The 27,641-nt window shown below is 42.5% G+C and overlaps 1 protein-coding gene across 1 annotated transcript; it reads left to right on the top strand.

Annotated features, from left to right (window-relative positions):
* The first annotated feature begins 368 nt into the window (after positions 1-368).
* Positions 369-21,572, top strand: LOC142011622 (cysteine-rich venom protein-like). Its single transcript, XM_074991396.1, has 8 exons — positions 369-407; positions 7,865-7,926; positions 9,483-9,599; positions 10,376-10,463; positions 11,800-11,945; positions 13,456-13,550; positions 14,425-14,513; positions 20,555-21,572. Exons 2-8 carry the CDS (start codon positions 7,867-7,869, stop codon positions 20,680-20,682), a joined length of 723 nt encoding a protein of 240 aa, XP_074847497.1. The 5' UTR covers positions 369-407; positions 7,865-7,866; the 3' UTR covers positions 20,683-21,572.
* The last annotated feature ends 6,069 nt before the right edge of the window (positions 21,573-27,641 follow it).

The raw sequence follows: 27,641 nt of genomic DNA, 5'->3' as shown, positions 1-27,641 counted from the left end.
TGAACATGAATATCACATACATTAAACCTTACAGATTACAGGGAGCTGACACATCACATAAAGAGCCTTTGTGTTGTGAGTTTATAGAGTTCATTCTGATTGGAAATTTTAAGTAAATTTAACAATGAATAAAAGATACAAGTCAGATTAACTGTAAAGCAAAGATTTCTTGGCACTTATGCAGTAGGAGGAAGTAAAGACTGAATACAATTGATGTCTTTTTTTCAAGAACCCAGTGTTCTATCTAGTTCCATTTTGGGTTTTATAATGACCTTGGTCACTCTGACTCACCTTGACATATGAGGAAACAGGTGAGCTATATATTGTGGGACAGCAAAGAAATCCATTCACTGCCACAGATTCTTGAAGGGTGCAGAGGCCATCTCCTATTTTCCCTGAAAAGCAAGGTAGGCTTTCGACTACTTCATTCAAAACGTGATTACCTTAATTTCAGATTTTAAACAAAATCTGCTGCAAAGAAGGCCATTTGAAACATCGGGACACTAAGAGAAATGCCTTGATTTTTTGACAATGAAATGAGACAGGTTAAAAAGTTGTCAGAGGGTTAGCAAATGTAAGAGAATATATGGAAAGAATCAAAGAAAACTCAAAAATGTCCTTGACAGAAGATAGATAGATAGATAGATAGATAGATTCCAGTTTATTGTGTGCATTGTTCACTTAGATAATGTTATCTAACAGAGAAAAGAGGTTCTGTCTCCTTTAATATCCATAAATTGGCTTGCAGACATAGAAACAATAACCATGTGTATGTAATTATGAAGCAATTTCAAGAGACAAAAATTATGAATAGGGAGGTGGTGCTTTTGTGACGCAAGAAAGATAGCCTAGTTTGTATGACAAGTATTAGAGAGGTAGCCATGTTGGTCTGTATCTTCAAGAACAACAAGAAGTCCTGTGGCACCTTATAGACTAAGAGATATTTTGGAGCACAAGCTTTTGAGGGCAAAGACCTGCTTCATCAGATGCATGAGTGCAGTGCATTTCTCTCAGCTGAGAGGAATAAGGGGATTTCGAAATGTGCAGTGTCTTTTTGAAGAGGACCCCCATGTAGCCACTCCGAGCCGCGTGCCTTCAAAAGTGGCACTTTCAAAGCGCTGCAGCTGGCAGCATGTTAATGCTAACGAGGCACTGAATATTTAATTCAGCGCGTCATTAGTATTCTTCGATTTGGCCATTAGCGTAGCCATTTTGAAGTTTTGGCCAAGTGTGGCCACAGCCCATGTGAATCAGCTAATAGAATCCAGTATCAGAAGGTTATTATATGGCTAGATTCCCAATACATCTCACAAGATATGTGTCCAACCTGGCAATACCTTGTTTAATCCAAAAGGAGCAAAGGCAGACATCAAGGCATAATGGACGTTTTCGCTAGCTAGTATAAATGGGTGTAGCTCTGTCTGCACCAGCTGAGAATATATCTAATTTCTTCCTGGGTCATAAAAGAAAGAAAAGAAATGTGGTACAGAACAGACAGCTTTTCCCCCAAGCTCTCTTGTCAGCATGCTCTCTTTGCAAGTACAGGATGAGCCTCTCTAGTCTGGCATTCTCAGCCAGCAATATCTGTAATCCGGTGATTTTAGTTAGCTGGGTGACCACTTATCAAGGGTGTGGTCAAATTTCCCGCAGTCCCATAAACTTTGTTTACATCCACCTGTCCTGCCTCTCAGTGTTCTGTGCTGTTATTTAGCTGTAATTTACCACTATATGTATTTTAAGAAGCAAGTAGTGGAATTGTTAATAATGCTGCTAGAAAATATTGACCTTCTGTGTTCTGGCAAATTATCTCAATCAGCACCAGTGAGGATGTGAGGATGACAGATTAGAGAGGTTCAACTTGTTGCTCTAGAGACCCACTCCTGCAGCATACAGAAATGTCAGCTCACCCCATTGGCATTTGTGGTTCAAAGTGTGTCTATACAACTGGTGAAAGACTTCATATTGTTCACAAGGAAACAAGAGCGGAATCCCAGAGGGCATTGGTGCACAGGATTTACCAGGAGAGGAAGAGAAACTTGTTTTCTTTGCTTCACATTTTACAAAGCTGCCCCCACCCACCCAAGTCACCAAGAGATAGTTACATTTTTAAGTGGTCGCTGCTGTCCCGTTTTAAGAGAATAGCAACTTTTTAAAATAACTTGTTACCAAATGTAACAAGCAGAATGTGACCGGGATGGGAGGTACATATTGTTGCCATACAGACTGCCATAAAGCCTGGCTCGAGAATCATTGGGACAGCAGCAGAATGTGACTGGGGGCACACATGGAGTATATGTGGCTCGGGGGGAGGATTTCATGGGCAGGAATGGAGCTTGCTTTTTAAAGAACAAAAACTCTGTTACCAAATGAGTTCTGGGAGCACCCAGCTGATTCAATCATTTCAGCAGGTTGCTCAGCTTGTTTTCTGTGCTTCACATTTGCACTGGGCAGCACCCCAAGTCACCATGAGGCTGGCAGACTAGCCCCTCCCTCCACCACATGGCTCCCCTCCCACCCCACCACACGGTCAATGGGCTGTGCGGAACATGCTTCCAGACACCAGCATGTACTGCACTGTGTGGGGCAAAGACTTCTTCCCCACACATGGTTTGGTAGGAGAGGCTGAGAAACTTGTTTTCTCTGTCACATTTTGTAGGGCTGCTGGCTCCCCAAGGCATCATGTGCCTGGTGGGCTATCCTCTTCTCTTACCACATGGATAGCCTTCACCCCACCACACCGAGTGGCATATGAGCAGTACAGATCATGTCTTCAGACACCGCCATGTCCTGTCCTGCACAGGTCTTTACTGCTTGGGTGGGATTACCCTGATTGGGACAGAAGCTGAATGTGAGCTGGGGACATACAGAACACTCTCCCTTCCCAAATCATATGGCTTGGGGGAGGATTTCCTGTGATGGAATTGAGCTTGTCATCCCTCTGTCTCTCTTCTTCCTCACACATAGGCAGTTGCTAGGGATAGAGCTTCTGTACCAGAAAAGGTGTGGGAATCCATTCTTTCCTCAACTTTTCTCTCTTCAAATGCTTCCTTCCCTCTTTCTTCTCTTCTTGAGCCACTACTACTTCTGAAAGAGTAATGGTTCCTTCCAGCAATCACAAGACACTAACACACTCTGGGATTCTTTCTTCTTTTCTATTTAGTCTTGGGGATTCATAATGAGTCTGGAGGTAATACTTCAAACGGTCTCCTTGCCTCATGTTGGATATGTCAGTGCAATGTCCTCCCTAGAGTGTTCAGTTCTATGGGGTTATGACTCACAAATTTATCTCTTTCTCTGTCTCTACTTCAAACCTGGCTCCTTCAGCCAGATACAATGAAAAAGTGCTAGAGTATCTTCTTTCCTTGCAAATAATACGAAGTCTTTCCCTGGTTGCATGGATTCCTGCTTGGTGTATTTTCACTGGGGGAAGAGATGCTAACTTCTAGAAACCAACATTCTCTGTCTTTCCTTCTCTTCTTCTTTTGAGTCACACTAACCATTAGACACCAATGCCCTCTGGGATTTCAAACTTTTTCTTCTTTCCTTGAGAATAATATGAAGGCTTTCACTGGTCGCATAGACTCACTTTGAACAATTCCCATTTGGTGTATTTTCACCAGGGGAAGAGACTTCTGAAAAATGTCTGTTCTTTACTTCGGTGTGGTGACTGCTCACAAATTTCTTTCTCTCTCTCTCTTTTGTTCATTCCTGGCTCCTTCAGCCTCAATTTGAAGTTTCTCAAAAAACTCTTTTGTAAAAGCTGCCTCTTTCCATAATGCAGATGACTCATTTTCTCTCATTGGAGAGACTTCTGAAAAATGGCTGTTTGTTTTCAGTTGTGGAGGGAATTAGGGCAATGCAGTCTGAGAAGATGACATCACACACCCACAAACACTTGCAGGAGATTTTTCCCATAACACACTGTCAAAAAACCCAGAATGCAACAGGGCTGAAGCAACTGTGGGATAGGTGCCCAAAGTGCACTGCCACAACAGTAGATTTGGTGATTTAATGGGGACACATTTGATAGACTTTATGAACAGGTGTGGACACAAATTCAACTTTATGCCTACCTCTACATTAGAAGCACCTGTCTAGAGAAGTTACTGTTGGAAGAGATTTTCCGACAAAACTTCTGTTGATAGATCGCGTCTATACATAAAAGCAGATCAATTTTTTCATCTGCTCTGTTGACAAAGAGGCCTCCTGGAGCATCTGCACAGCGTTTTTTTGTTGACAAAGCCCATTTTGTGTGAAGACACGCCATGAATTTTGTCTACAAAACCCCACTTTTGTACTCTGTATGGTAGACATAGACTAAAAATCTAGTGGTAGAAAGTTGACTTTAATAAATTCAACTTTATTTCATAGTGTAGATGTAGCAATACAAACAAACAAATAATCTCCCTGGCCTCATATCCTTAAACATACTTAGACTGTAAATTCAACAACAGGCCAATGGAAGTGAATTCCAGGGCAGGCAGCAGCCAAAGACAGTTAAACCATTGGTACTGAGAGACAAAGCATCCAAGTTGATGCTAACTAAAATAACTAGGAGCAAAGATTCCCAGAGACAACTGTGGCTGTGTCTACACATGCCCCTTCCTTTCAAAAGGGGCATGTTAAGGAGTGGGTTCGAAAGACGCGAAGGAGGCGCTGCAATGAATACGCAGTGCCTCATTAGCATAATGGAGGCCGCCGTGATTCGAAAGTGCAACTTTTCGGATTGCACGCCACCAATGGAGATGGAACCTTCCCAAAGGACTCCCTAGTTTTCGAAAGCCCTTCTTCCTATCACCAGATATTCATTGCAGCACCTCATTAGCATCTTTCGAACCCACTCACTAACATGCCTCTTTCGAAAAACAGCCTGTAGACAGCCTGTGTCTTGGGCAGTACAAAGTTGTAAAAATAATAATTAAAAATAATAATTTAAAAATTATCTCCAGCATTTTTGATTGGCACCTAAAATCAAACAGAAATAGAATGTGAGGATTCAAACATGTCTCACTTACTCAGAGTCCTGTCTGGTGCAATGTATCAGGTTTAAAACAAAGAAATGGAGGTATCTCTTCATGCAGAGCCCAGCCAACCTGTGGAGCTCCTTGCCAGAGGATGTTGTGAAGACCAGAACTAAATACAATCATGGAGGATAGGTCCATCAATAATTATTAGCCACAGGAATAGGAATGGTGTCTCTACACCCTGTTTGTCGGAGGTTGGAAATGGGTGACCAGGGAGGGAACACTTGATGGTTACCTGTTCTATTCACTCTCTCTGGGGCATCTGGCATTGGCCACTGTCAGAAGACAGGATGTTGGGCTAGATGGACCTTTGGTCTGACCCATTATGGCCGTTGTTACTTTCTTATGTAAGAACTGTACAGCTGCATTCTGTACTGGATAGAGCTCTTAGGTGGGTCTGTAAGGCAGTCCTGTCTACCCTTGGCTCTTTAAAATTCCAGTGCTGGTCATTAACCATCTACTCTTTGAACATGAACACAGCAGGCATATGAATGTTTATATATCTCAGTTATTCAGGTAGATTGTGACTAGGACTATACATTTCATTGGGAAGAAGGAATCCCAGATCAGCAATTTCTTATGGGCTACTCAAAGGTTGGGTGGGTGTAATTGTAGTTACTTACCCACTTATTCCTTCACCAGAGGGTGGAAGGGGAATGAACAGACATTTAGCACCTGCCCTTCTGCACTGGCCAGTATCTAGAAGAAAGCTGTAAGAGCTGGAGGTAGAAGTTGACATTGCTGCTATAGACCTGCAATGAGTTACTGTCCCTAGTAGCAAGGAGAAAGTAAGATAGGAATTGAAGCAGAGAAGAATGTCCCCTAAGGATATTTTTGGGAGCTTATGCACCAGCCCTTGTTCAACCTTATATCTTAAGTTATCATCTAGCCCTAAATCTTAATTTCCTTCCATGTAGCCAGCCACATCCAGGCTTTCAGTTTAGTACTAGTAATGTCTCCTTATTTGCCATGTGGGGAACTTAGTACTGCCTTCTAAACTATGCAGGCCACTGTGTTCGACCATAATCTAAAGGAAAAATGTCTAGTAAGGGAGCGTGCACAGTGAGGAAAACACAGGAAGACAGTTCATTCCTAAGGCTGTTAGAACTAACGGTCAGAGAAGGGAAGGAGAATTTTCCTTTCTAAAGTGTAATGAAGTGGTGTCAAAATCACCACCTTTCTATTGAGAAAACCCAAGACCATGGTGTCCCACACACTAGCCACACGTGGCTATTTTGCCATGTCATGAATGAATGTATGGAAAGGGTTAACCCTTAAAGAGAACTAAAAGCATGGGGTGGTCAGGTAAGCCAATGGGAGGGAAAGGAACTTTTTTGAACTGAGAACCATTGCAGACTGAGGGGTCTGTGTCTGCTGGCTGATGCAGAGGGAAGTCAGAGAAAGATGATTTCACCCAAGCAGTTGGAATGAATTCAGTAAATATCTGATCATCTCAAAATCAGCCAGAGATATGTAAGCAGAAGGGGAAAGTGGAGGTAGACACAATCAGGTTATGATTATTTTGGGATTTAGTGTGGACTGACCATCCTTTTTTTTTTTTAAGTTGCTTCAATTAATGACATTTTTTTTTCCTCTGTAATTTTTAAGCTGAATCCCAAGGAAATAATTCTCTGTGCTGAAACCAGTATGATTTGTTTCCTTTTGTTTTGTGAATATATTACTTTTTTTAGAAAATGATCTGATCCATATGTCCTGAGAAGAGTTTGTATATGTGTATGCCTTAGGCTAAAAGGCCAGTTATCAAATTACAGCTCTTTGTTCCCAAGCTCGCTCTCATAAGGGAGGGATAAGAGCTGGGCTTTATCATACAGGGGGACATTCCCAGTGTGTTTTCCTGGGTTAAGTGGGTTTTGTTTTCTATGAGTGTGGCTGTAGCACCCTCTAGGGTCTGGGAATCTGTGATTTTCGCGAGTATTTTAAGCAAGGCTTTTTTTCAGCAAGGTGTTTTAAGTTTTTGCAGGACCTCACTTTCTTCACTCGGAATGTGGAGTTGGGAACAGCTCTGACAGGCCATTTGGGTGTGGCTAGTTGACTTGAACTATAAATATACATTAAACCCTCGAAATGTGTGATTTCAAATTGTGCTTAACTCACATTAACATGAGTTAAGTGCAACTCAAAATCCAGCTCCCCCCAGCCCTGGGTCAACCACCCCGCAGCCTGCATGGCCCTGGTTCAACCCCCCTGTGGCCCAGCTCACCACTCACAGCATGACTCTGGCTCACCACCCCCGGGCGCAGCTCAGGCTCACCACTCCCACCTGGTTTAGACACCCCACCGCAGCCCAGCTCACCACCCCCATTCATGGCTCTGGCTCAACTCCCCCATCCCAGTTCAACCCCCCTGGCCAGGCTCACCACCCCCATGTGAGTCTCTGGCTTAACTCCATCCCTGCAGCCCTAAACCACTCTAGGCTTAACACCCCTGTCTCCCTCCCATGGCCCCAACCCACCGCCAGACTTAACCCTCCCCGACTGCCTCCCCCAACCCCAGGACTTACCTTTCAAAAGGAGCTCCAGGTGCTCCTTCTGCTTCCCCAGCTTCAGAACATGTGTTTTGCGGGGGAAAAAGCCACCCCCCCAACTTACGCAAAATTCAAGTTGTGCGAGGGTTTGTAGGAACACAACTCTTGTGTAACTCAAGGGACTACCGTAATATCAGAATAGCATGGCTAGTTCACCACAGCAGAACTGGTTGGACACCACATCTGAGTCTAGACACTTCCAGCCTATGGCAGTACACTTCTGCAGTAATGTGTTTAAATCAACACAAGCTAGAGATGGGAAAGAAAACTAAGCAGGTTGTTCTTCCTTTCTCAGGGATGATTCTGCTTGTTCCATTCCTGGGCTTGGCTGCTGTGGTGCAGCAAACCGCTGGACAGGTAGGATGAGAACTGGGGTGAGGCTGGGAGGCCATGTTTTCAATCCCATGAGAACTGTGAGATTTCTGAAATGTTTCTTGTCCAAACTCAGGACAAAAAGTAAAAAATTCAAATATGTTTGCAAACGAATAAAGAAAATAGCATTAGTTCACATCACTCAAAATATTCCACTTCAGGAATTCCAAAGCTTTTTGTGTTGATTTAGGCTATTTTTGGGGTGGCACTGACATTTTAAACTTAGTTAAATCCCTAAAGCAACAAAAACATTTAAGATGATTTAAGTCCTTAAAATGGCACAAGTGTTCAAGGCAAACTGAAGGCCAGATCCTGAAAATAGTCCCATGATTATCTTTACTCCTATAAGTAGTCCTCTCAGTGGCAATAGGATTACTCACATCATTAAAGCCAGATAAGCAGTCCTATGTTTAGTGCCTAGCACTCTTAGGGTGAGGCATGCTGAATGAAAAGTGAAGTAATAGTAACTGATCTTATTTATTCATAGCTGGGGAAACAGAGGGTTACAGCAAAAACTACTTTGTAACCTTAGACATAGGCTGTGTCTACACTAGTCCCCTTCTTTGAGGGGGGCATGGCAATCAGCCTCAGCAGGGAATAGTAATGAAGTGCTGCAATGAATATACATTTATTCACCCATATGTTCATTTATAATGTGTTTGGCTAAGTTTCCTATGGTCCCATAAAGTTTTTTTCATAGCCAGCAGTCCTGTCTCTTGATATTCTGTGCTGTTATTTAGTTGTAATTTAACCTAAATGTCTTCTGAGAGCCCAATAAGCAGTGAAAGTGTTGCTGATGCTGCTAGACAATATTGACTTCCTGTAGTTTAAAAAATTCTCTGGTCTAGCACTGGTCAGGTCCTAAGGATGATGGCCAATGCAAGATACCCTAGAAGGAGTGAACAGAACAGGTAATCACAGAAGTGATCCCTCTCCTGACATCCATTTCTAACCTCTGACAAACAGAGGCTAGGGACACCATTCCTACCGATCTTGACAAATATCCACCGATGGATGTAACCTCCATGATTTTATCTAGCTCTTTTTTGAACCCTGTTAGGAAGTCTTGGCCTTCACAACCTTCTCTGGCTAGGAGTTCCACAGGCCTACTATGCACTGCGTGAAGAACAATTTCCTTTTGTTAGTTCTAAACCTGTTACCCATTAATTTCATTTGGTAGCCTCCTAGTTCTTATGTTATGGGAACAAGTAAATAACTTTTCCATATTCACTTCTTCCATGCCAGTCATGAATTTACATATTTCTATCATATCCTGCCTTTGTCTTATAAATATTAGTTTCTCATTTCTAAATTGTGCTCACTAGGAGCACACATGACATAAGGGGCTGCACAATATAGAATACATTTCAGAATCTGACCTGTCATTTAGTAATCAATGATTGAAGTGTTCTGATTAAATCAATTTTAGAATATTTTATGAGCTATTTTTTTATAAAGACACAGTAATTAGAATAGCTTCCTAGGGTCTTTTGACTCACACAGCCATATACACAAAAACACTTACACATTTTTCCATTTAGACATTAGATGTTGGTGCCCTGTCAACTGACAATGTGGACCAACAAATGGAGATTGTTAACAAGCACAACAGCCTGAGGAGAGGGGTGAACCCAACTGCTAGCAACATGCTGAAGATGGTAAGATGCATTATACAAAGCAACCTCTGATGATTCTGCTAAAGTTCCTAAGGAATTTGCAAGAACACAACATGGCTTCTGGCAGGAAAGGTGCCATGTAAACTCTTTCTCCAGTAAGATGGTATGGACTATTGGAGTTATGAAAGAAAGGAAACAGGTTGAGAATGGCAAACATAGATGCTCACAGGCAATGATGTTTCCTTTTGAAGTGAAGGGAAAATCCATTTGGGATGGTCTCCCGGGTTGCCCTGCTGTATTCTTCATGTAGCTCAGTAGTTCCCAACCTGGAATCTGCAGACCCCTGGGATTCCATGAGGGTAATGCAGGGGAGCCATGAAAAAAAAAGATAAATAAAAAATGGTCATAGAAAAGAAGTTTTTAACAAATTGCAATATTGCAAATATTATTTTAAATTAAATATTTCCAATAATGTTATTACTTGCTGTCCAGAAGTCTATATTGTGGTTTCCTTTTTCATTTAATGAAGTGTACATAGCAGCTAGCATTGGCTTTGATGGGGGAGTCTGCAAATGAATGGGCGGGTTGATTGGGGGGTCTGCAAATGGTTTGGGGGGGGTGAAAGTGGGTCCACATTAGAGAAAAGATTGCAGCCTCTGATCCACTATTCCATTTGCCATTCCAAATGAAAGAGAAGGAACTGTCAATATTTTAAACATGGAAAATTCATTTCCAAATGTGTGTTCTCTTTTACATTCTGAATTATGAAGTACTCTGTGGTACAAAGCTAATCTCCCAGTATTTCTCATTACATTAAGGAATGGAGCCCTGAAGCTGCAGAGAATGCCAGGAGTTGGGCAAATGAGTGCAAGTTTGAGCACAGTCCCACAGACAGAAGGAAAACTAGTAAGAATAATTTGCTTTTAAATTAATAATACATGATTTAACCCATGAAAGGAACAAATTTTCAGGAAAGATATCCCCATTCATGGAACCCACAAGGAAAATGCAAAAGAGGAAGGACTTAGACAACGTGGAGAAGATCTACTGAGACTGAAGGACAAAAACTGAAGCATTCCTGGAGTCAGCTAGACTTTGTCCAGAGATAGAGCGAAGTGGAGGAGTTTTACAGATGACCTATGCTCCACTTGGAGTACAAGGCTTTAAGTCACTATTTTGCTGAAAGGATAATATTATAACATTGGAGTGCATGGATTAATCTATCCTGCAATAATACTCGATGACATCTAGAGCTGAGCAATATTTTTGAATAGAGACACCATTTTTGCAACGATAAAGTATTAAAGCAAAATTTCCAACGAAGTTCACATTGTTTAGTTTCAGGGGGCAGGGAACAGGGAAACATTTGCCATTGTTTTTGCAGTTTATTGCCCTCCTCCTGAACCTTATCCCCCAAAGAACTCTAACAATATGAAAAGTAGTTCGTGAGAGAGTAAATATCTTTTCACTGAGGTTAGTTGCACGTATACATTGAGTGATGAACAATGTTGCTACTTTGAGCTTCTGACTGATTTGAGACTAGATTCAAAGCTATCCAGATACATGAGAAAGTTTGAATCCAGATCCAAACTTATGCTTTGATTCTGATATATGTTGTACCAGTTTTACACTGGTGTAATTCCACTAACTTCCATGAAGTTACTCCTGACTTGAGAATCCTTGCAAGACTACCTATTGCCTCAATATTTTCATATTAAAGAGCAAATGTCGATTAATGGTAGCTAATGAAATACAGATCTAATTCATGAAGGAAACCAGAATTCAAAGTCTGTATGTGACTATTCTGCATGCATTGGATAAGGAACCAAGGTTCAATGTGCAGGAATTTACGTTGTGCTGACAGCAATGTCCGTTTAGAATGGGTGCATCTCAGTGTTTTTGGGATCTCTTGGTATTTTTGGTGGATTTGGTCTCTGCTAATTTATCACTGCCATGAAGGTTCAGATAAACATCTCAATCTGTGAATACTTATGAGACCCAATGGTAACTTTGTAACCATTGGAATTTAACCCTGCACTATTAACTTATGACTTGGAGAGTGACAAAGGGCAGGAGAGTACGGTGAGGCTGTTCAGGAAATGGAACAGACTCTTCCCACCAGACTGTCCTAAAAATTCCTAAATCTTTGGCTAGTTCTCCCCCCTCCTCCCATGCCAAAGTTCTTGCATCTTCTGAAACCCCTCTGATGAGCTTTTGTGAATGATTTCCTTTCCAATTTCAGCTGTAGAATGTGGTGAAAATCTCTACATGTCAACCACACCTGATTCCTGGTCAGATGCCATTCAAGATTGGTACAATGAGGAGAAAGATTTCATTTATGGCAAGGGCCCAACCACACCAGAAGCAGTAGTTGGCCATTATACTCAGGTACAGCCCATAGCACATCTTGTTATAGTCATGTTTCAATTGATATGTGTTTGGCTAAATGATGACTTGGTGTAGGAGACATAACAGCCTCAGTGTATTCACTGAGAAAAAAAAAACATAAAGGATAAGAATTATTCCAACAGACTAAATGTAATGGGACCAAAAATAAAAATTAAAAAAACTATAGACTGTATGGCCAACTTCCTTATAGCAAGCTCTCTTATAGCAAATAAAGTTGTGGAAACTCTATGGCTTACATCATTTAAAACTAGGCTAGACTAAGCTCCCTACATTCTGGAGAATAATACCACATTGCCAGAGGGATTGACTTGATAAAATACTAGATCTTTTCTTGGGTGAGTATTGTTGTTCATGTTGTACCAATGGCCAATTAGGCACTAAGTGGATTTTATCCCTTAACATTCTTTCAGTATTTTCTTTAGACACATGCAGATTCATAAACTATAAACTAATTCAATTGAGTCTACTGCAGGCTAAGACAGAAGAATATCTGAGAGAATGTGATTGTATTTTAAAATGTTGTGGAGACACTAGGTTGTTACTGAAATGGAAGCAAGAGAAGAACCTGAAGAAAAAAATGGGTTGGTTTTCAAACTCTCCGCAGAATTTTGTCTCACACTTCATGATCTGAATTAGCCATTAATGACTATTTTGTGTCACCAGCTAGATGGAACATGGACCAAATAATTTGGTCTAGTAAACCTGACATCATGCTGAACAATCTGCAGTTGAACCATAGTATGTGTTTTTGTGTATATGCCATGATTTAAATATTCCAGGTGTCTGAGACTGTACCATATTATCTGCATTTCATTCTCATCATATCCTCTAAAGGGTGAATAAGGTCATATAAGAACTACATAAGCTGTGTCTACACTACAAAGTTCTGTCTAAAGAGGCCTTCTGTGAACAAAACTACAGAGCATACACACTACAAATGTGTTCTGTTTAGAATCTATTGACAGAACACAACCTTTTTTCCTGGCAGAGTTATGTCTTGAAAGTTTGAGGCATAGTGTCTCTCTAGACAGATTCTGTAGACAGAAATATAATGTAAACACTCTGGTGGGCCCTCTGGCGACAGAAAGGGCTTCCAGTTCACCAGGGTTCCGTGTTTGGAGAGCTTCTTGTTGGCTGTTCTGTCAACAGAGGGCTGCAGGGCTGTCTGACTGCTCTCTGTCAACAAAGGGCATTGACAGGGAAGCCCCTCTTAGGTGTGGATGTATTCTGTAGACAGAGGTTCTGTTGGCAAAACTCCATGACTGTGACTTCTGTAGACAGAACTTTGTAGTGTAGACCCAACTATAGGGTTGGTTTATTTGATTTTTTCTGCTTTCTCTCCCACAAGATGTGATTTATACCTTGTCAAACTGCATAATTAGACAACATGCCCAAATCTAGATAAATGGAAAATCTCTTTCAGTGTATATTTCCTATTACAATATACAGCCTTTCACATTTACTTACGTATCTACTCTTCTATCTCCAGGTAGTTTGGTACAGTAGTTACCAGCTTGGATGTGCAGTAGCCTTTTGTCCTGGAAGTGAATACTCCTACTATTTCGTTTGCCAATACTGCCCTTCGTATGTATTGACTATAGATCTTATTGATTATTGGAATTCCTTAGTGTTTTAATTCATTCAAATGACCCAGGAAATTATCAGGTACATCACAGCACACATCATAATGTTTATGTGTGTTTATTGTCAGAGGGGCAATTCAGTAATAATGGTATGAAAAACCCACATTATAAAATAAAACCACCCACAAAACTTCTAAGAATTGGCAAGTGAGGTCTCCTCTGCTTTAATATCCAGGTTTTTTTAACTGCTTGGGCAGTGAAGGAGAAGATGCGTGTATTTCTCTCTACTAGGGGTTTGTGAGAAGTTTTCCTGGGTTCATGTTATCCAGAGTTAATTGCACCTGCCCCTGACGTAGATGTTTTGGCCATGGTGAGCCATCCGTTCAGGACGGCACATATGAACTTAAAAGTATCATAAGCAAACAGGCATTGACAATAAAGCCAACAGACAGGAAATTTCAAAACAGTGCAGGGTGTTTGGCCACTTAGCTGTGAGTCATGTTAAGAGTTACACTCTGATATTTGAAATTGTTGGATCTGTACCAGGGAAAGCTGTGTCTATGCTGCAATCAGAGGTATAGCCACATGAGCTGCAACTGTACCTGTGCTAGTTTTTATTCTAGCTAGCTAGCAAAAAATGACTGAGCATACACCAAAGTAGACATCAGCCTGACCTTTCTGGGCACATATTTGCTTGTGCAGACTTAGTTGATGCTTGTCCCATGGCATCTTTGCTATTTTAATATGGTGGTTAGATTAGAACTAGAACAGGCATAGCCATACAATCAATAAATTGCATTTCATCTGTACAGTAAATGAAGATGTGTGTTGTATATTGGTTTTACATTTTATGGTGTTTAACTTTGCCATTTCAGAGGGAATTATGAACATAAAATAAACACACCTTACACACTGGGGCCAGCATGTGGCGATTGCCCTAATGATTGTGACAATGGACTATGCAGTAAGTTTTATCTGTTTGATGTGTTAATGAATGTCTACCTTGCCACTGCAAAAGAATGTTTCAGTTCCTTGGATGGCTATGGGAAATTATCAACTCCAAAACCACAAAGAAGAAGCTAGCCTTTGATTCCCTTATATACACGTGCACACACACATTGATATGTTTAAAAATAGGCATGTATAAGGGGTCATGTGAGGGTTTCTGGGGGAGGGAGAAGGACCTGCTATGTCTGGGGAATGTCATCATACTATCATGTTCCCCTCAAAGAGAAGACTGAGGGGGACACGACAATCTACAGATATATAATTAGCTTATTTTGTAGTAAGGCAGGTTTACAAGGTCCCATGGTTTAATAGTCAGCACTCCGGATCCTGTGATCTGAGTTCAAATCTCAGTGGGACATTTGTGTGGTTTATTACAAATCTTTGCCAGGGCTAGCCTTCTTTATTTAGACAGTACTTGGTCCTGCCATTGGGTATGGATTCGATGGCCTCTCAAGGTCCCTTCCAGTCCTAGGATTCTAGGATTCTGTGATACATATGAAGAAAATCTTTCTAATTGTAAGGATAACTAAACACAGGAAAAAGTTACTAGGAATGTAATAGACTCTCGGTCACTGGATGTTATCGATGTTTTTGGTTGTTGGGTTTTTTTTGTTTTGTTTTGGGGTTTTTTTTTGGTTTTTTTGTTGTGTTTTGTTTTTTTAAGAGCAGGCTAGATTAATTCGTAAGCAGGGCTTCTGATTCCAGAAAACAGGCAGGGGGAGAAAGGAGACATTGCCTAGGTGCCCAGAGGATTGCATTATTATTCAAAATGATCTAGACAAAATGGAGAAATAGTGCAAGGTAAATAGAGTGACATTCAATAAGAACCAATTCAAAGTACTTCACCCAGGGAAGAACAAGCAGTTTCACACATACATAATGGGAAGGAACTGCCTAGGAAGAAGTACTGGTGAAAGGGATTTAGGGCTACATCTACACTAGAAACATCTGTCCACAGAAGCTACAGTTGGAAGAGATGGCCTGACAAAACTTCTGTTAACAGATCGCATCTACACATAAAAGCAGATCAATCTTTTGATCCGCTCTGTCAACAACAGGGCCCTCTAGAGCATCTACACAGCAAGTTTGTCAACAGTTTCTGTTGACAAAATGCCTTTTGTGTGTAGATGCTCTGCAAGTTTTGTCGATTAAAAACCCAGTTTTGTTGACAAAGCTCTCTAGTGTAGCCTAGGAATCATAGTGGACCATAAATTATATATGAATCTACAGTATAACACAGTTGAAAAAAAAAGTAAACATGATTCTGGGATGCATTAACAGGAGTGCTGTAAGTAAGCCATGAGAAGTAATTCCTCCATTCTACTCTGCTGATTAGGCCTCAAGTGTAGTATTGCGTACATTTCTGGGCACCACATTTCACAAAAGATGCAGAGAAATTGGAGAAAGCCCAGAAAAGAGAAAGAAGAATGGTTCAAAAAGTCTAGAATATATGACGTATGAGGGAAGATTGAAAGGAATTGGTTCGTTTAATTTGGAAAAGAGAAGACTTTCACACAGACAATCCAGGAAGTTTTTGGAGAAGGTTGGAGATAACTTCTTTGTACAAGTGCTGAAGGAACCAACCAGCGGCTGTGAACAACTTGACCTGCTGCTCACAAACAGGGAAGAACTAGTAGGAGAAATAGAAGTGGGTGGAAACTGGGGCTGCGGCAATGATGAGATCGTAGATTTCAGGATCGGGACAAAAGGAGAAGGGTAAGCAGTAACATACAGAGGCTTGATTTCAAAAGAGAAGACTTCGACTCCCTGAGAGAACTGATGAGCAGGATCTCTTGGGAAATGAAGATGAAGGGGAGAAGAGTTCAAGAGAACTGGCAGTATTTTAAATAAGTCTTACTGAAGGCACAGGAAAAAACCATCCCACTGCATAATAAGAAATGCAAACAAGGTAGGCACCCAGCTTGGCTTAACAAGGAAATCCTTAGTCAGCTTAAACTCAAAAAGGTTGCATACAAGAAATGGAAACATGGACAGTTGTCTAAGGAAGAGTATAAACATACAGCTGGAGAATGCTGGGGAGTAATCAGGAAAGTGAAAGCACAATTGGAACTGAAGCTGGCAAGGGATTTGAAGAGTAATAAGAAGGGTTTCTACAAGCATGTTAACAATAAACAGGTTATCAGAGAAGTTGTGGGGCTGTTACTGGATTAGAGAGGTAACCTAGTGACAGATGATGTAGCAAAAGCTGAAGTACTCAGTGCTTTTTTTGCTTCAGTCTTCACGGACAAAGTCAACTACCACACTACGGTCCTAGACAATGCAGTATGGGAAAGTGGAGGACGACCATCTGCGGGGAAGGAACAAGTTCTGAGCTACCTACAAAACTAGATGTACACAAATGCATGGGTTTCGATTTAATGCACCCAAGGGTACTGAGGGAATTAGCAGATGTCATTGCTGAACCTTTGACCATTATCTTTGAAGACTTTTGGAGATCGGGGGAGATATCAGATAACTGGAAAAAGGCAAACATAGTGCCCATCATTAAAAAAGGAAAGAAGGACAATCAAGAGAACTATAGACTAGTCAGACTTACCTCAATCCCTGGGAAAACAATGGAGGGGATCCCCAAGAAAAACATTTTCGAGAACTTGGAAGAGGGTAAAGTGATCAAAAGTAGCCAACATGGATTCACCAGAGCAAGTCCTGCCTGACCAATCTGATTAGCTTCTATGATGAGGTAACAGGCTCTGTGGACATGGGGAAGTCAGTGGATATGATATACCTTCACTTCAGCAAAGCTTTTGATACGGTCTCCCACTACATTCTTGTCCATAAGTTAAGGAAATATGGATTGGATCCTTGGACTATAAGATGGATAGAAAACTGGCTTGACAGTCAGGCCCAATGGGTAGTGGTCAATGGCTCAATATCTGGATGGTGGTCAGTTGAGAGTGGAGTGCCACAAGGCTTGGTTCTGGGGCCAGTATTGTTCAACATCTTTATCAATGACCTGGATGAGGGACTGGACTGTACTCTCAGAAGTTTGCAGATGACACAAAACTAGGGGGAGAGGTAGATACACTGGAGGTTAGAGATAGGATCCAAAGTGACCTGGATAAATTGGATGCCTGGGCCAAAAGAAATCTGATGAGGTTCAACAAGGAGAAGTGTAGAGTCCTGCACCTGGGGGGGAAGTACCCCAAGTACTGTTATAGGCTGGGGACTGACTGGCTCAGCAGCAGTACAGTGGACAGGGACCTAGGGATTAGAGTGGATGAAAGGTTGGATATGAGTAAACAGTGTGTCCTTGTAGCCAAGGCTAATGGCAAACCAGGGTGCATTAGGAGGAGCATTTCAAGCGGATCTAGAAAAGTAGTTGTTCCCCTCTATTCAGCACTGGTGAGGCCACAAATGAATATTGTGTCTAGTTTTGGGCCCCCCAGCATAGAAAGGATGTGGATGTACTGGAGCAGATTCAGGAGAGGGCAAGAAAAATGATTAGGTGGCTGGAGCACAAGACCTATGAGGATAGGCTGAGGGATTTGGGCTTGTTTGGTTTACAGAAGAGAAGACTTAGAGGTGATTTACTAGCAGCTTTTCCTGAAGGGGAGCTCTAAAGAGGAGGGTAAGAAACTGTTCTCAGTGGTGTCAGATGGCAGAACAAGGAATAATGGTCTGAAGTTGAAGAGAGAGAGGTGTAGGTTAAATACTAGGAAAACTACTTCACCAGGAGGGTGGTGAAGCACTGGACTGAGTTGCCTAGAGAGGTGGTGGATTCTCCATCCCTCAATGTTTTTAAGTCCCGGCTTGACAAGATCCTGGCTGGGATGACTCAGTGGGGGTTGATCCTGCTTGAAGCAGGGGGCTGGACTAGATGACCTCCTGAGGTCCCTTCCAGCCCTATGATTCTATGATTCTATGATGACTGAGAGGGAACATGAAAAAAGCTTTCAAATTACTTAACAGGATATTACAGGGAGGAGGGAGAAAAATTATTCTCCTTAATCTCTGAGGATAGAACAAGAAGGAAATGAACTTTTCATATGCCCCATGCAGATTCCAGGGCTCCTGTTGCATTGTGTGTGTGTATGTGTTTAGATTTCTCCATGCTGGGGCGGCACTGATTTCTGCCCTAGGGTCCAGTATAGTTGTCAATGTACCTGTGTTTCAGGGATAGCCTACATACACTTAATTCTGCCTAAGTGTGGAGATGGATGACTTCTCTAGGTCCCTTCCAGACCTACATTTCTATGGTTACAAACTGAAAATGGTTTATTATTTGTACTGTGATAGCACTTAGGAGGCACTGTCATGGACCACAACTCTATGTGTGAAGTACCATATCAAGAGATAATGAATAGTCCAATTAAAATTAATGGCTATGTGTACACTACATTGATCTGTCAAAAAAATTACTGCTAGAAGAGATCTTCTGACAAAACCTCTGTCAACAGATCATATCCACTTACAAAAGCAGATCAAAAAAGCAATCCGCTCTGTCGACAAAGTGGCCACTCAGCTGGACTGCTCTCTCGACAGAATGGCCAACCTGAAGCACAGCAGACATGTCTGCCTGGTGACCCAGAAGGCCTATCTGTTGACAAAAGGACCCCCAGAACTTCTACATGGATTTTATGTTGATAGAGTCTGTCGAGAAAGGTATTCTGCTTCGTGAGGGAGAGGCAGAAGGCTGTCAACAAAGGTGCTGAGTTCTGTCAACAGGACAAATTTTTAGTGTGGACATTCCATGGATTTTGTCGACAAAACATCTGTTTGTCAAAAAAAATGCTCTAGTGTATTCTATATTGTGGTTTCTTGTTTCACTTAATGAAGTGTACGTAAGGGCTAGAATTGGCCTTGATGGGGGTCTGCAAACAATTTGGGGTGCTGACTGGGGGTCCACAAACTGTGGGAGGTGGTTGGGGGTCTGCACTAGAAAAAAGGTTGGGAACCACTGCACTAGACTCCTGGCATCTGATCAGCAAGTTTCTTCTCGGATTGCTGTGGTGCCTGTCCACCTAGAGCCAGTCCTTAGTTGTGTGCAAGAAAAAGCTTCCTCAAGGTTATAGTCCTTCATCTGTTATGTCTTCTAATTTGCCTCCCTGATAGTCAGATGTAGCCCTTGTCACCTCTGTGCTGTGGTACATTGTCAGTGTCTTTCTGCTAACAACCAAAGTCACTTGAATTTGTACACTAAGAGCAGCAGAGCATGTAGAAAAGCCTGCCATGGATTTTGCTCTTGTACATCTCCAGACACGCATACAGAGATTGTGGAACTCCTGGAAGTTCCATGCCTGAGTCAGACACAATGTTCCTGGATGTAAGGACATGCTGTGACTGCCCTGGCACCCTGTGAAATGATGTAGACTGTGCTCCTCTCCGAAGGTGCACAAAGGGGAATGGGACCATGGTTTGGCCCTCCATTTATCTCCTCTATGCATTTTCCAGTGACTAGCAACATCACAGAGTCAATGAATTCCCTAAGGATGAAACTCACCCTCCACAGAGAGCAAGCACAGACCCCTTAGGTTCCCACTAATTGCTATTATCATGGCTTAAGTTTGACACTAAAACAGCATAGGGCTTGTACTAACCCTCCACAGAGAGATGGATCTCTCCCTGAGATTGGGCAAAATTCCTAGGCAAAGGAGCAGGGGAACTGGACAGTTTTTTATGACCTCTTCCTTCTGGATGACTGGGCAGATATATTGATACAGGCCACAGAATATATTAGGTTTGCCAGTCTTGAGAGCTCATTCCTGGGAGAAAAGCTCCAATGAGAAAGAGATCTGAGCCAGACTTTATTAAAATTAAACAATCTGCTGATAAGAGAGCTGCCAGCATAATTGCACCCAATAAAATGCCTTGAACTAAGTAAACAGTATTTCTGTGGCCAGTGTGACTTTTACAACCTTCCTGAAGAATAAGTAAAACTGCTGGAAACAATACAGTAAAATGTTTAGCAAATTATACTTTAACAGTAGGAAAACAACCAATACTGTTCCTTAATCTCATTCTGTGTTTCATTTTCAGCCAACCCTTGCAAATATCAGGATGCCTACAAAAACTGTGATGATTTAAAAAAATCCCCTGGATGTGAACACCCCATGGTCAAGCAGTTTTGTCCTGCCTCCTGTCTTTGCACTATGGAAATCAAATAATGACTTTGGATTCCTCCCAACACCTTTTTGAAATGCAGGGCCCCATCTTGCAGCCCTTACATGTATAGTTCTAGTGATTTTAATGGGGTTTCTCATCTGAGCTGTAAGACTGGCTTTGCAAATTACATTTTTTCTCAATTTAATTCTTCATTTAAAAATGCAGATTTTTCTTCCTTCCTTCAGATTAAGCATCTAACATAACAGTCAATGACTGTAATTTCTGCTTGATCCATATCAACTTCATCCTCTACAAAATTCCACTTGAAATATCACCTATATGAAGATCAGTTCCTGACAAGATACACATGTATTGTACCTATGTATAGTACCTATTTCATAAAATGGGTCAGACATCTCCATCTTCATTCATGTTGAGAATCACCTTGCTGCATAATTGTTCCCACTAGCTGCAATGGGAAGACAAGGGCTGTAAGCTCCTACTCAGTGGGAGAAAAGAAAACAGAACTATTCCAATTAAAAGCAGTGAGAGCTGGCTTTTGCCATGTGTGATTACAACACAGAAGTACCTTACCCTGCAAATAACTCTGTGGACTGGATTGCAAGGAGGATGTCAGAATATGGCCCACTGAAATTACTGGGGCTACTCCAAGAATAAGACAATACTCAGAATGAGTAAGAATGTAAAAAAGTGACTCTCAGTGAAAGAGGGATGTTGGAAGAATGAGATCTGTAAATCTGTTCTTGAAAGTAACTATCACTCAAGGAAGGATGGATTATAACATAGAGGAATGTTCTTCGACTAACAGAGTTACACTTGGTAACTCTTAAACACTGCGGAGTTACTATAGGCAATACTTGAGTTCCCAATAAATCACGTGTCTTGTCTGTATTATTCTTTCAATACTGCACAAATTATTTTGGCTTTTATTACTTATGATTCATGTAAAATACTTTTTAGCCAACTTCCAGGGTGTAAGTGTCTATCAGAATTCTTTAACCATGTAGACTTGTTGCTGCAAGTCCTGTTTGAATAATATGCCTAGAAATACTGCAGAAGATCTTAAGATCTCAAACAGTCTTTTAGGTTTTGAAAAGGTGAAGTTTCTCTGGAAGAAAAGTCAAAGAATGTAGAGATAAGAGAAGAAATTCAAGTTAAAATAATAACAAAAATGTTCTGAGGTTCACAAAGGGTCTAGTGGAATGAGTAAAAGCTATGCATGTAAAGAATCAGAATTCCCCTAAGAATGAATCTGGCCCTCTGACATGTTTGCACACTCAGTCTGGCCCCTCCTTGGCTTTCCTCCTACCTTCCTTCACTATCACAAAGAGTAAATGTTAAAGGTAACAGATAATCTGTTGCTGGACTTTGGGAAAGAACTGTTGCACTGGGCATTCAGCAGAGAATGCATGACAATTAACCTTCACTTCCCAGAGCATCATTCTAGTTATCCATAACACAATTCCTCTTTTAAACCCTCTGACATCCAAGACACCACTCATGCTTTAAAGGCCTTGATTCAACACTGTTCTTATGCCAGTGCTGAATATCAGGGGAATGCTTATGTCCCTGTAGCTTTGAATATTATTTAAGCACACACTTACAGTTCTATTCATGTTTGTTTTGCTGAATCAGGGCCAAAGGTATTTGCAATGAGTAGAGAATTCATTCATTCATTCTACACCTACCAAAAAGGCATTACAGGCTGAACCCCTTTAATCCAGAAGTCTCTCTTGCCTGGCAAACTCTGTAATCCAGCATGATTTTAGTTAGCCAGATGCCCACTTATTGTGTGTGTGGCCAAGTTTCCTGTGGTCTCATCTGTTGTCAGATGCTACCAGCGTGGTGCTCTGCTCTCTCCAGTGTTGGTATCACTGGGCTGCGTGCGTGTGTTCCCTCTGTGCACTGCCCCAGCTCTGCAGCTAGCTGACACTGCAGACCTGAAGAGAGCCCCCAATGACCATAGAGTCTAGTAAGGTGCGAAGGCACGTCGGCCAGGTTTATTGCTGTATTGGACACAATAGTTGTTCCCTGTAGACTTCTTAGTCTAAGTCAGGGCATACTACAAATATGCACCCATGATCAATAGACTTGGCTCAGTCAGTGGCAGGACTTTCCACTGCCCCCTCGGCTGGACCCAGACCACACCCTGGGGTACATTCTTATACACAGGTACAAACAATTTACACATCACTCCTGACGTATTGAGGTACAACCCTTCTACATAGTCAGGTGCCACCTCTCACCTTGTACATGTTGGTTCGAACAAAACAACTCTATCCATCATATTACCCTTTTGCCCCTGTCATTGGGATGGGTCGGCCTGTTCTTTCTTATCTGTGGAATGTTCCAGGGTAGGGTGTTCTGGTACCATGTTCATACTTCAATATGCTAGGTAGATATGTTTATGCAACATCAACCCTCTTCTTGCCAACTTCTGTGAGCAATGCATTCCTTCAGCTCACAGCTGAACTTTGCTTTCCGTTAGCAAAATCCTGACCATTACTTTAGTTCAGGCCTAAGGCCTCATACTGGGCCTGTGCTTACTACATCATGAAGTGTGTTTATAGCCACCGTTTCTGGCTGTCAGTGTTATGTGTTGTTATTCAGCTGTAATTTACTCCCAGATGCCTCCTAACAGCCCAATAAGCAGTAGACGTGTTGGTAATGTTCTAGAAAATATTGATCTCCTGGCATGCAGCAAATTCTCTCTTCCAGCACTAGTCAGCTCCCAAGGATGCTGAATGAGAGAGATAATACATATCAAGATTGCTGAACATTATGTTTAGAAGTATATTAAACCTTTTATTTAAAGCTAAGTTCTAACTAGAGACAAAAATGAAGGCTGTTGTGTGGGAAGCAGAACTTCCTGTTTCTTACATCCTCCTGTGAACTAGCTAGTATTGGACACTGTCAGAGACAGGATGGTAGAATAGACGGACTCCTGATCTGATCCAGTTTGATGACTCTTAGGTTACCTGTGAATAACAGGCATCAGCCCGTCATACAAGTGACACTCACAATACAATTTTAGTCAGATGTTGGCTCTGTGTGTGCATGTGTTCTCTCTGAGTGCTCTCCCATCTCCGCACAGACAGCACAAAAGACCTGAATGTAGTTTAAAACTGCAGTCCCTATTTAATAGTGAAGGCAGCTGGTCAGGTTTATTGTTAGTGAAACACTGTCCTAGTGTAACCCCAGAGGTACTGAAACAATGTACTAGGGAGAGTGATGGCTCTGCTCTACAGCCTTGACTGAGAGCTATTTGGCCTTTAGCTCGTATGGTAAATGACAGGGCTTTCACCCCTAAGGCTCAGAGTTAATACCTTTTGCTGACAACCTGGCTCTGTTGATATTACAATAGACCAGCATAGTCAGTGGTGGGACTTCCCACTGCCCCGTAGGCCAGTGAAAAACAACTCCCTCAGAGACTCCATTTTATATACCATTACAAACACACAATGTATCACCTCCCTGGTGTGCTCAATTACCACCCTCTACTTTGCGTAGGTGAAGGCAATGTTCAATCAAAACATATTTATCCATCACATGGTCACATCTTGACCTTATCTTGTTAAGGAGTCACTGTCTTCCTGTCATCTGTGGGGAATGTGTGTATCCTATTTCATATGAGAATAGTCTGGAACCACCCATCCGGAATGCGTTTGCATGAATGTTCTGTACCTGCTACATCTTAGTTATATATGTGGTTTTGCAATACGAGTTCTGTTCTTGCCAGGTTCCATAAGCTTGCAGGCAGGCATGATTTATACCTGGGCCTGCCTTCTGTACACATCCTGCCTTTTCCTTGCTTTATATCCTTGTGGGTTATCCTGGGAAGGAGCAAGGCTAAGGGAGTAAACCCTGACCGAAAATCTGGAGGAAAGTCCTAAGGTGGTTCTGTGCCAACTTCTGGCATTGACCCGGCAACTCCTGCAGCTGAGCTGGTACCAGACGTAGAGGTTATCCGCTCCTTTGGACTATATCAGTAAAGCCAAGAGGGGGACACTGGAGTCTGGGCAGCCCAGGGTCCCAAAAAAAATTGCCCAGTCTCGTGCCTGGAGACATACTCCAGCATCGCTTAACAGCGTTGAACTAACACAGGAGGTAACAGATACCGGTTATAAACTCTTGCTCGATTCGCATAGAGAATGCGCTGCCGGGGTTGCTTTCAATGGTAGGAGAGAACATCGCTTCTCACTGGACAGTCACTGCCTGCCTCAAGTTGGGCAGCCCCCAGCCAGTAGGGTACTGTCCCGCAAAGTTCAGCTGCCTCACTGGGTGCATGAGGCTAAAGGTTCCCAAACCTGACAAGTGACTGAAATGTGAGCACCAACCAACCCAATAAGAAAATAAACAAGAAAAGGAAACCATCAAAGTTTTAAGCTTGCTTGCTGGAATGCGTGGACCATGCTGACCGGTTTGACTGAAGATCTTCAGGACATCAGCGACACCCGAAAGACTGCAGTCATCAATGAGGAACTGAAGAGGCTCCAAGTTGACATTGCTGCTTTGCAAGAGATGTGACTCGCAGATTGAGGATCTCTAAAGGAAAAGGACTACACCTTTTTCTGGCAAGGTAAAGCCCAAGAGGAACCCAGGGAGCATGGAGTTGGCTTTGCCATAAGAAACACCCTTCTACAAATGGTGGAATTAGTCATGGGTGGATCAGAAAGACTCTTTCAGGTCATACTTCAAACTTGCGCCGGTCCTGTCCACCTGATCAGCTCTTACGCTCCAACCCTGTACGCCACACCAGAAGTAAAAGACAAGTTCTATGACTTGCTTAGTGCTGCCATAGTGCAAACACCTGCTCGCAAACAGCTGTCCATTTTGGGTGACTTCAATGCAAGAGTTGGAGCTGATCGTGACTCATGGCCTTCCTGCTTAGGCCACTTCGGTGTGGGAAAAATGAATGAAAATGGACAGCGTCTTCTTGAACTTTGCATGTACCACAATCTGCGCATCACAAACACATTTTTCCAAACCAAGTCACAGCACAGAGTGTCATGGAGACATCCACACTCGAAACACTGGCATCAACTAGACGTGATCATCACTAGACGTGATAACCTCAAAAACGTCCTTCTGACACACAGCTATCATAGTGCCGACTGCGATACAGATCACTTGCTAGTTTACTCCAAACTCAAGGTGGGACCCAAGAAGCTGTACCACTCTCAACCAACTGGAAGGCCCCGTATTGATGCCAGAAAGACATCAATCTCAGAGATAGCCGAAAAGTTCAGAGTGACCCTCAAGGAGAATCTGCGCAGCAGCCCTGGGGGTGCCGATGTGACATCCAGGTGGCAGCATCTGAGGGATACAATTTACAAAATGGCCTTGTCAGTGTTTGGAAGAAGAGCTAGAAACACAAATGACTGGTTTGAAGCTAACTCTGATGAGATGATTCCAGCCATCAAAAAGAAGTGCGCTGCACTCCTGGAGTACAAACGCTCACCAAGCCAGAGTACCCTGAAAGCACTCAGAGCTGCCAGAAATACAGTACAGCAGACAGCCAGGCGCTGTGCCAACAGCTACTGGCTAGAGATATGCAGCAGCATCCAGACCAGTGCTGACTCTGGTAATCTCAGGGGAATGTACAAGGGCATCAAGAAGGTATTAGGACCCACCCAGAAGAAGATGGCGCCTCTGAAATCCAAATCTGGTGAAGTCATCATTGACAAAGCCAAACAGATGGAGCACTGGATCGAGCACTACTCCAAGCTGTACTCATGCGAGAACATTGCGGTTGATACAGCCCTCAATGCCATCGAGCTCCAACCAGTAATGGACAAACTGGATCAGTAACCAACTGTGGACGAACTGAAGAAAACCATCAACAGCATTGCAGTAGGAAAGGCCCCAGGCCAGGATGGTATACCACAAGAGGTAATCAAGGGTGCCACAGACACCCTCCTGGAATCCCTACATGAGCTACTGTGCCTGTGCTGGAGAGAGGGTGAGGTTCCACAGGATATGCGTGACCCTAACATTGTAACCTTGTATAAGAACAAAGGAGACAGAAGCGACTGCAACAGTTACCGTGGAATCTCCCTCCTAAGCATCACTGGTAAACTGTTCTCTCACGTCATCCTCGGCAGACTCCAGAAGATTGCTCAGAGGGTGTATCCCGAATCACAGCGCAAATTCCGCGCAGAGAGATCTACCATCAACATGGTCTTCTCTCTGAGGCAGCTCAGGAGAAATGCAGGGAGCAGAGGAAGCCACTCTATATTGCCTTCATCGACCTGACCAAGGCTTTTGACTTGGTTAGCAGGGATGGACTGTTCAAACTGCTCCACAGGATAGGCTGTCCACCACTGTTATTCAAGATGATCCAGTCTTTCCACAAAGACATGAGAGGAACCATCCAATATGACGGCACATTGTCGGATGTTTTCAGCATCAGGAGTGGCATCAAACAGGGATGCGTCCTTGCTCCAACACTGTTCGGGATCTTCTTTGCATTCCTCCTTAAACACGCCTTTGGATCTTCAACAGAGGGCATCTTTTTGCACACAAGATCTGATGGGAAGCTGTTTAATCTTGCAAGGCTGAAAGCTAAATCTAAGGTGTGGGAAGTCCACATCAAAGATATGCTGTTCGCAGATGAGGCTGCTGTAGTGTCACACACAGAAGACCAGCTTCAGAAACTGCTGGATCAGTTTTCCAAAGCATGAAAGCACTTTGGGCTTTCCATCAGCCTAAAGAAGACAAACGTACTTGGTCAGGACATGCTGAACCTCCATCAATCAGCTTTGACAACTATACTTTAGAGGTCGTCCACGAGTTTGTTTACCCGGGGTCCACTATCACTGGCACCCTGTCGTTGGAGATTGAGCTAAATAGGAGGATCGGAAAAGCAGCCACAACTCTGTCCAGACTCAGCAATAGAGTGTGGAATAACATCAGGTTGTACACCCACACCAAAATGTAAGTCTACAGAGCCTGCATCCTCAGCACCCTGCTTTACGGCAGCGAGTCCTGGACCCTGTAT

Source organism: Carettochelys insculpta, chromosome 3 (assembly GCF_033958435.1).
Source record: "Carettochelys insculpta isolate YL-2023 chromosome 3, ASM3395843v1, whole genome shotgun sequence".
Lineage (NCBI taxonomy): Eukaryota > Metazoa > Chordata > Testudines > Carettochelyidae > Carettochelys > Carettochelys insculpta.
Note: the sequence above shows the minus strand (reverse complement) of the source record. Positions and strands in the feature narration are given on the sequence as shown.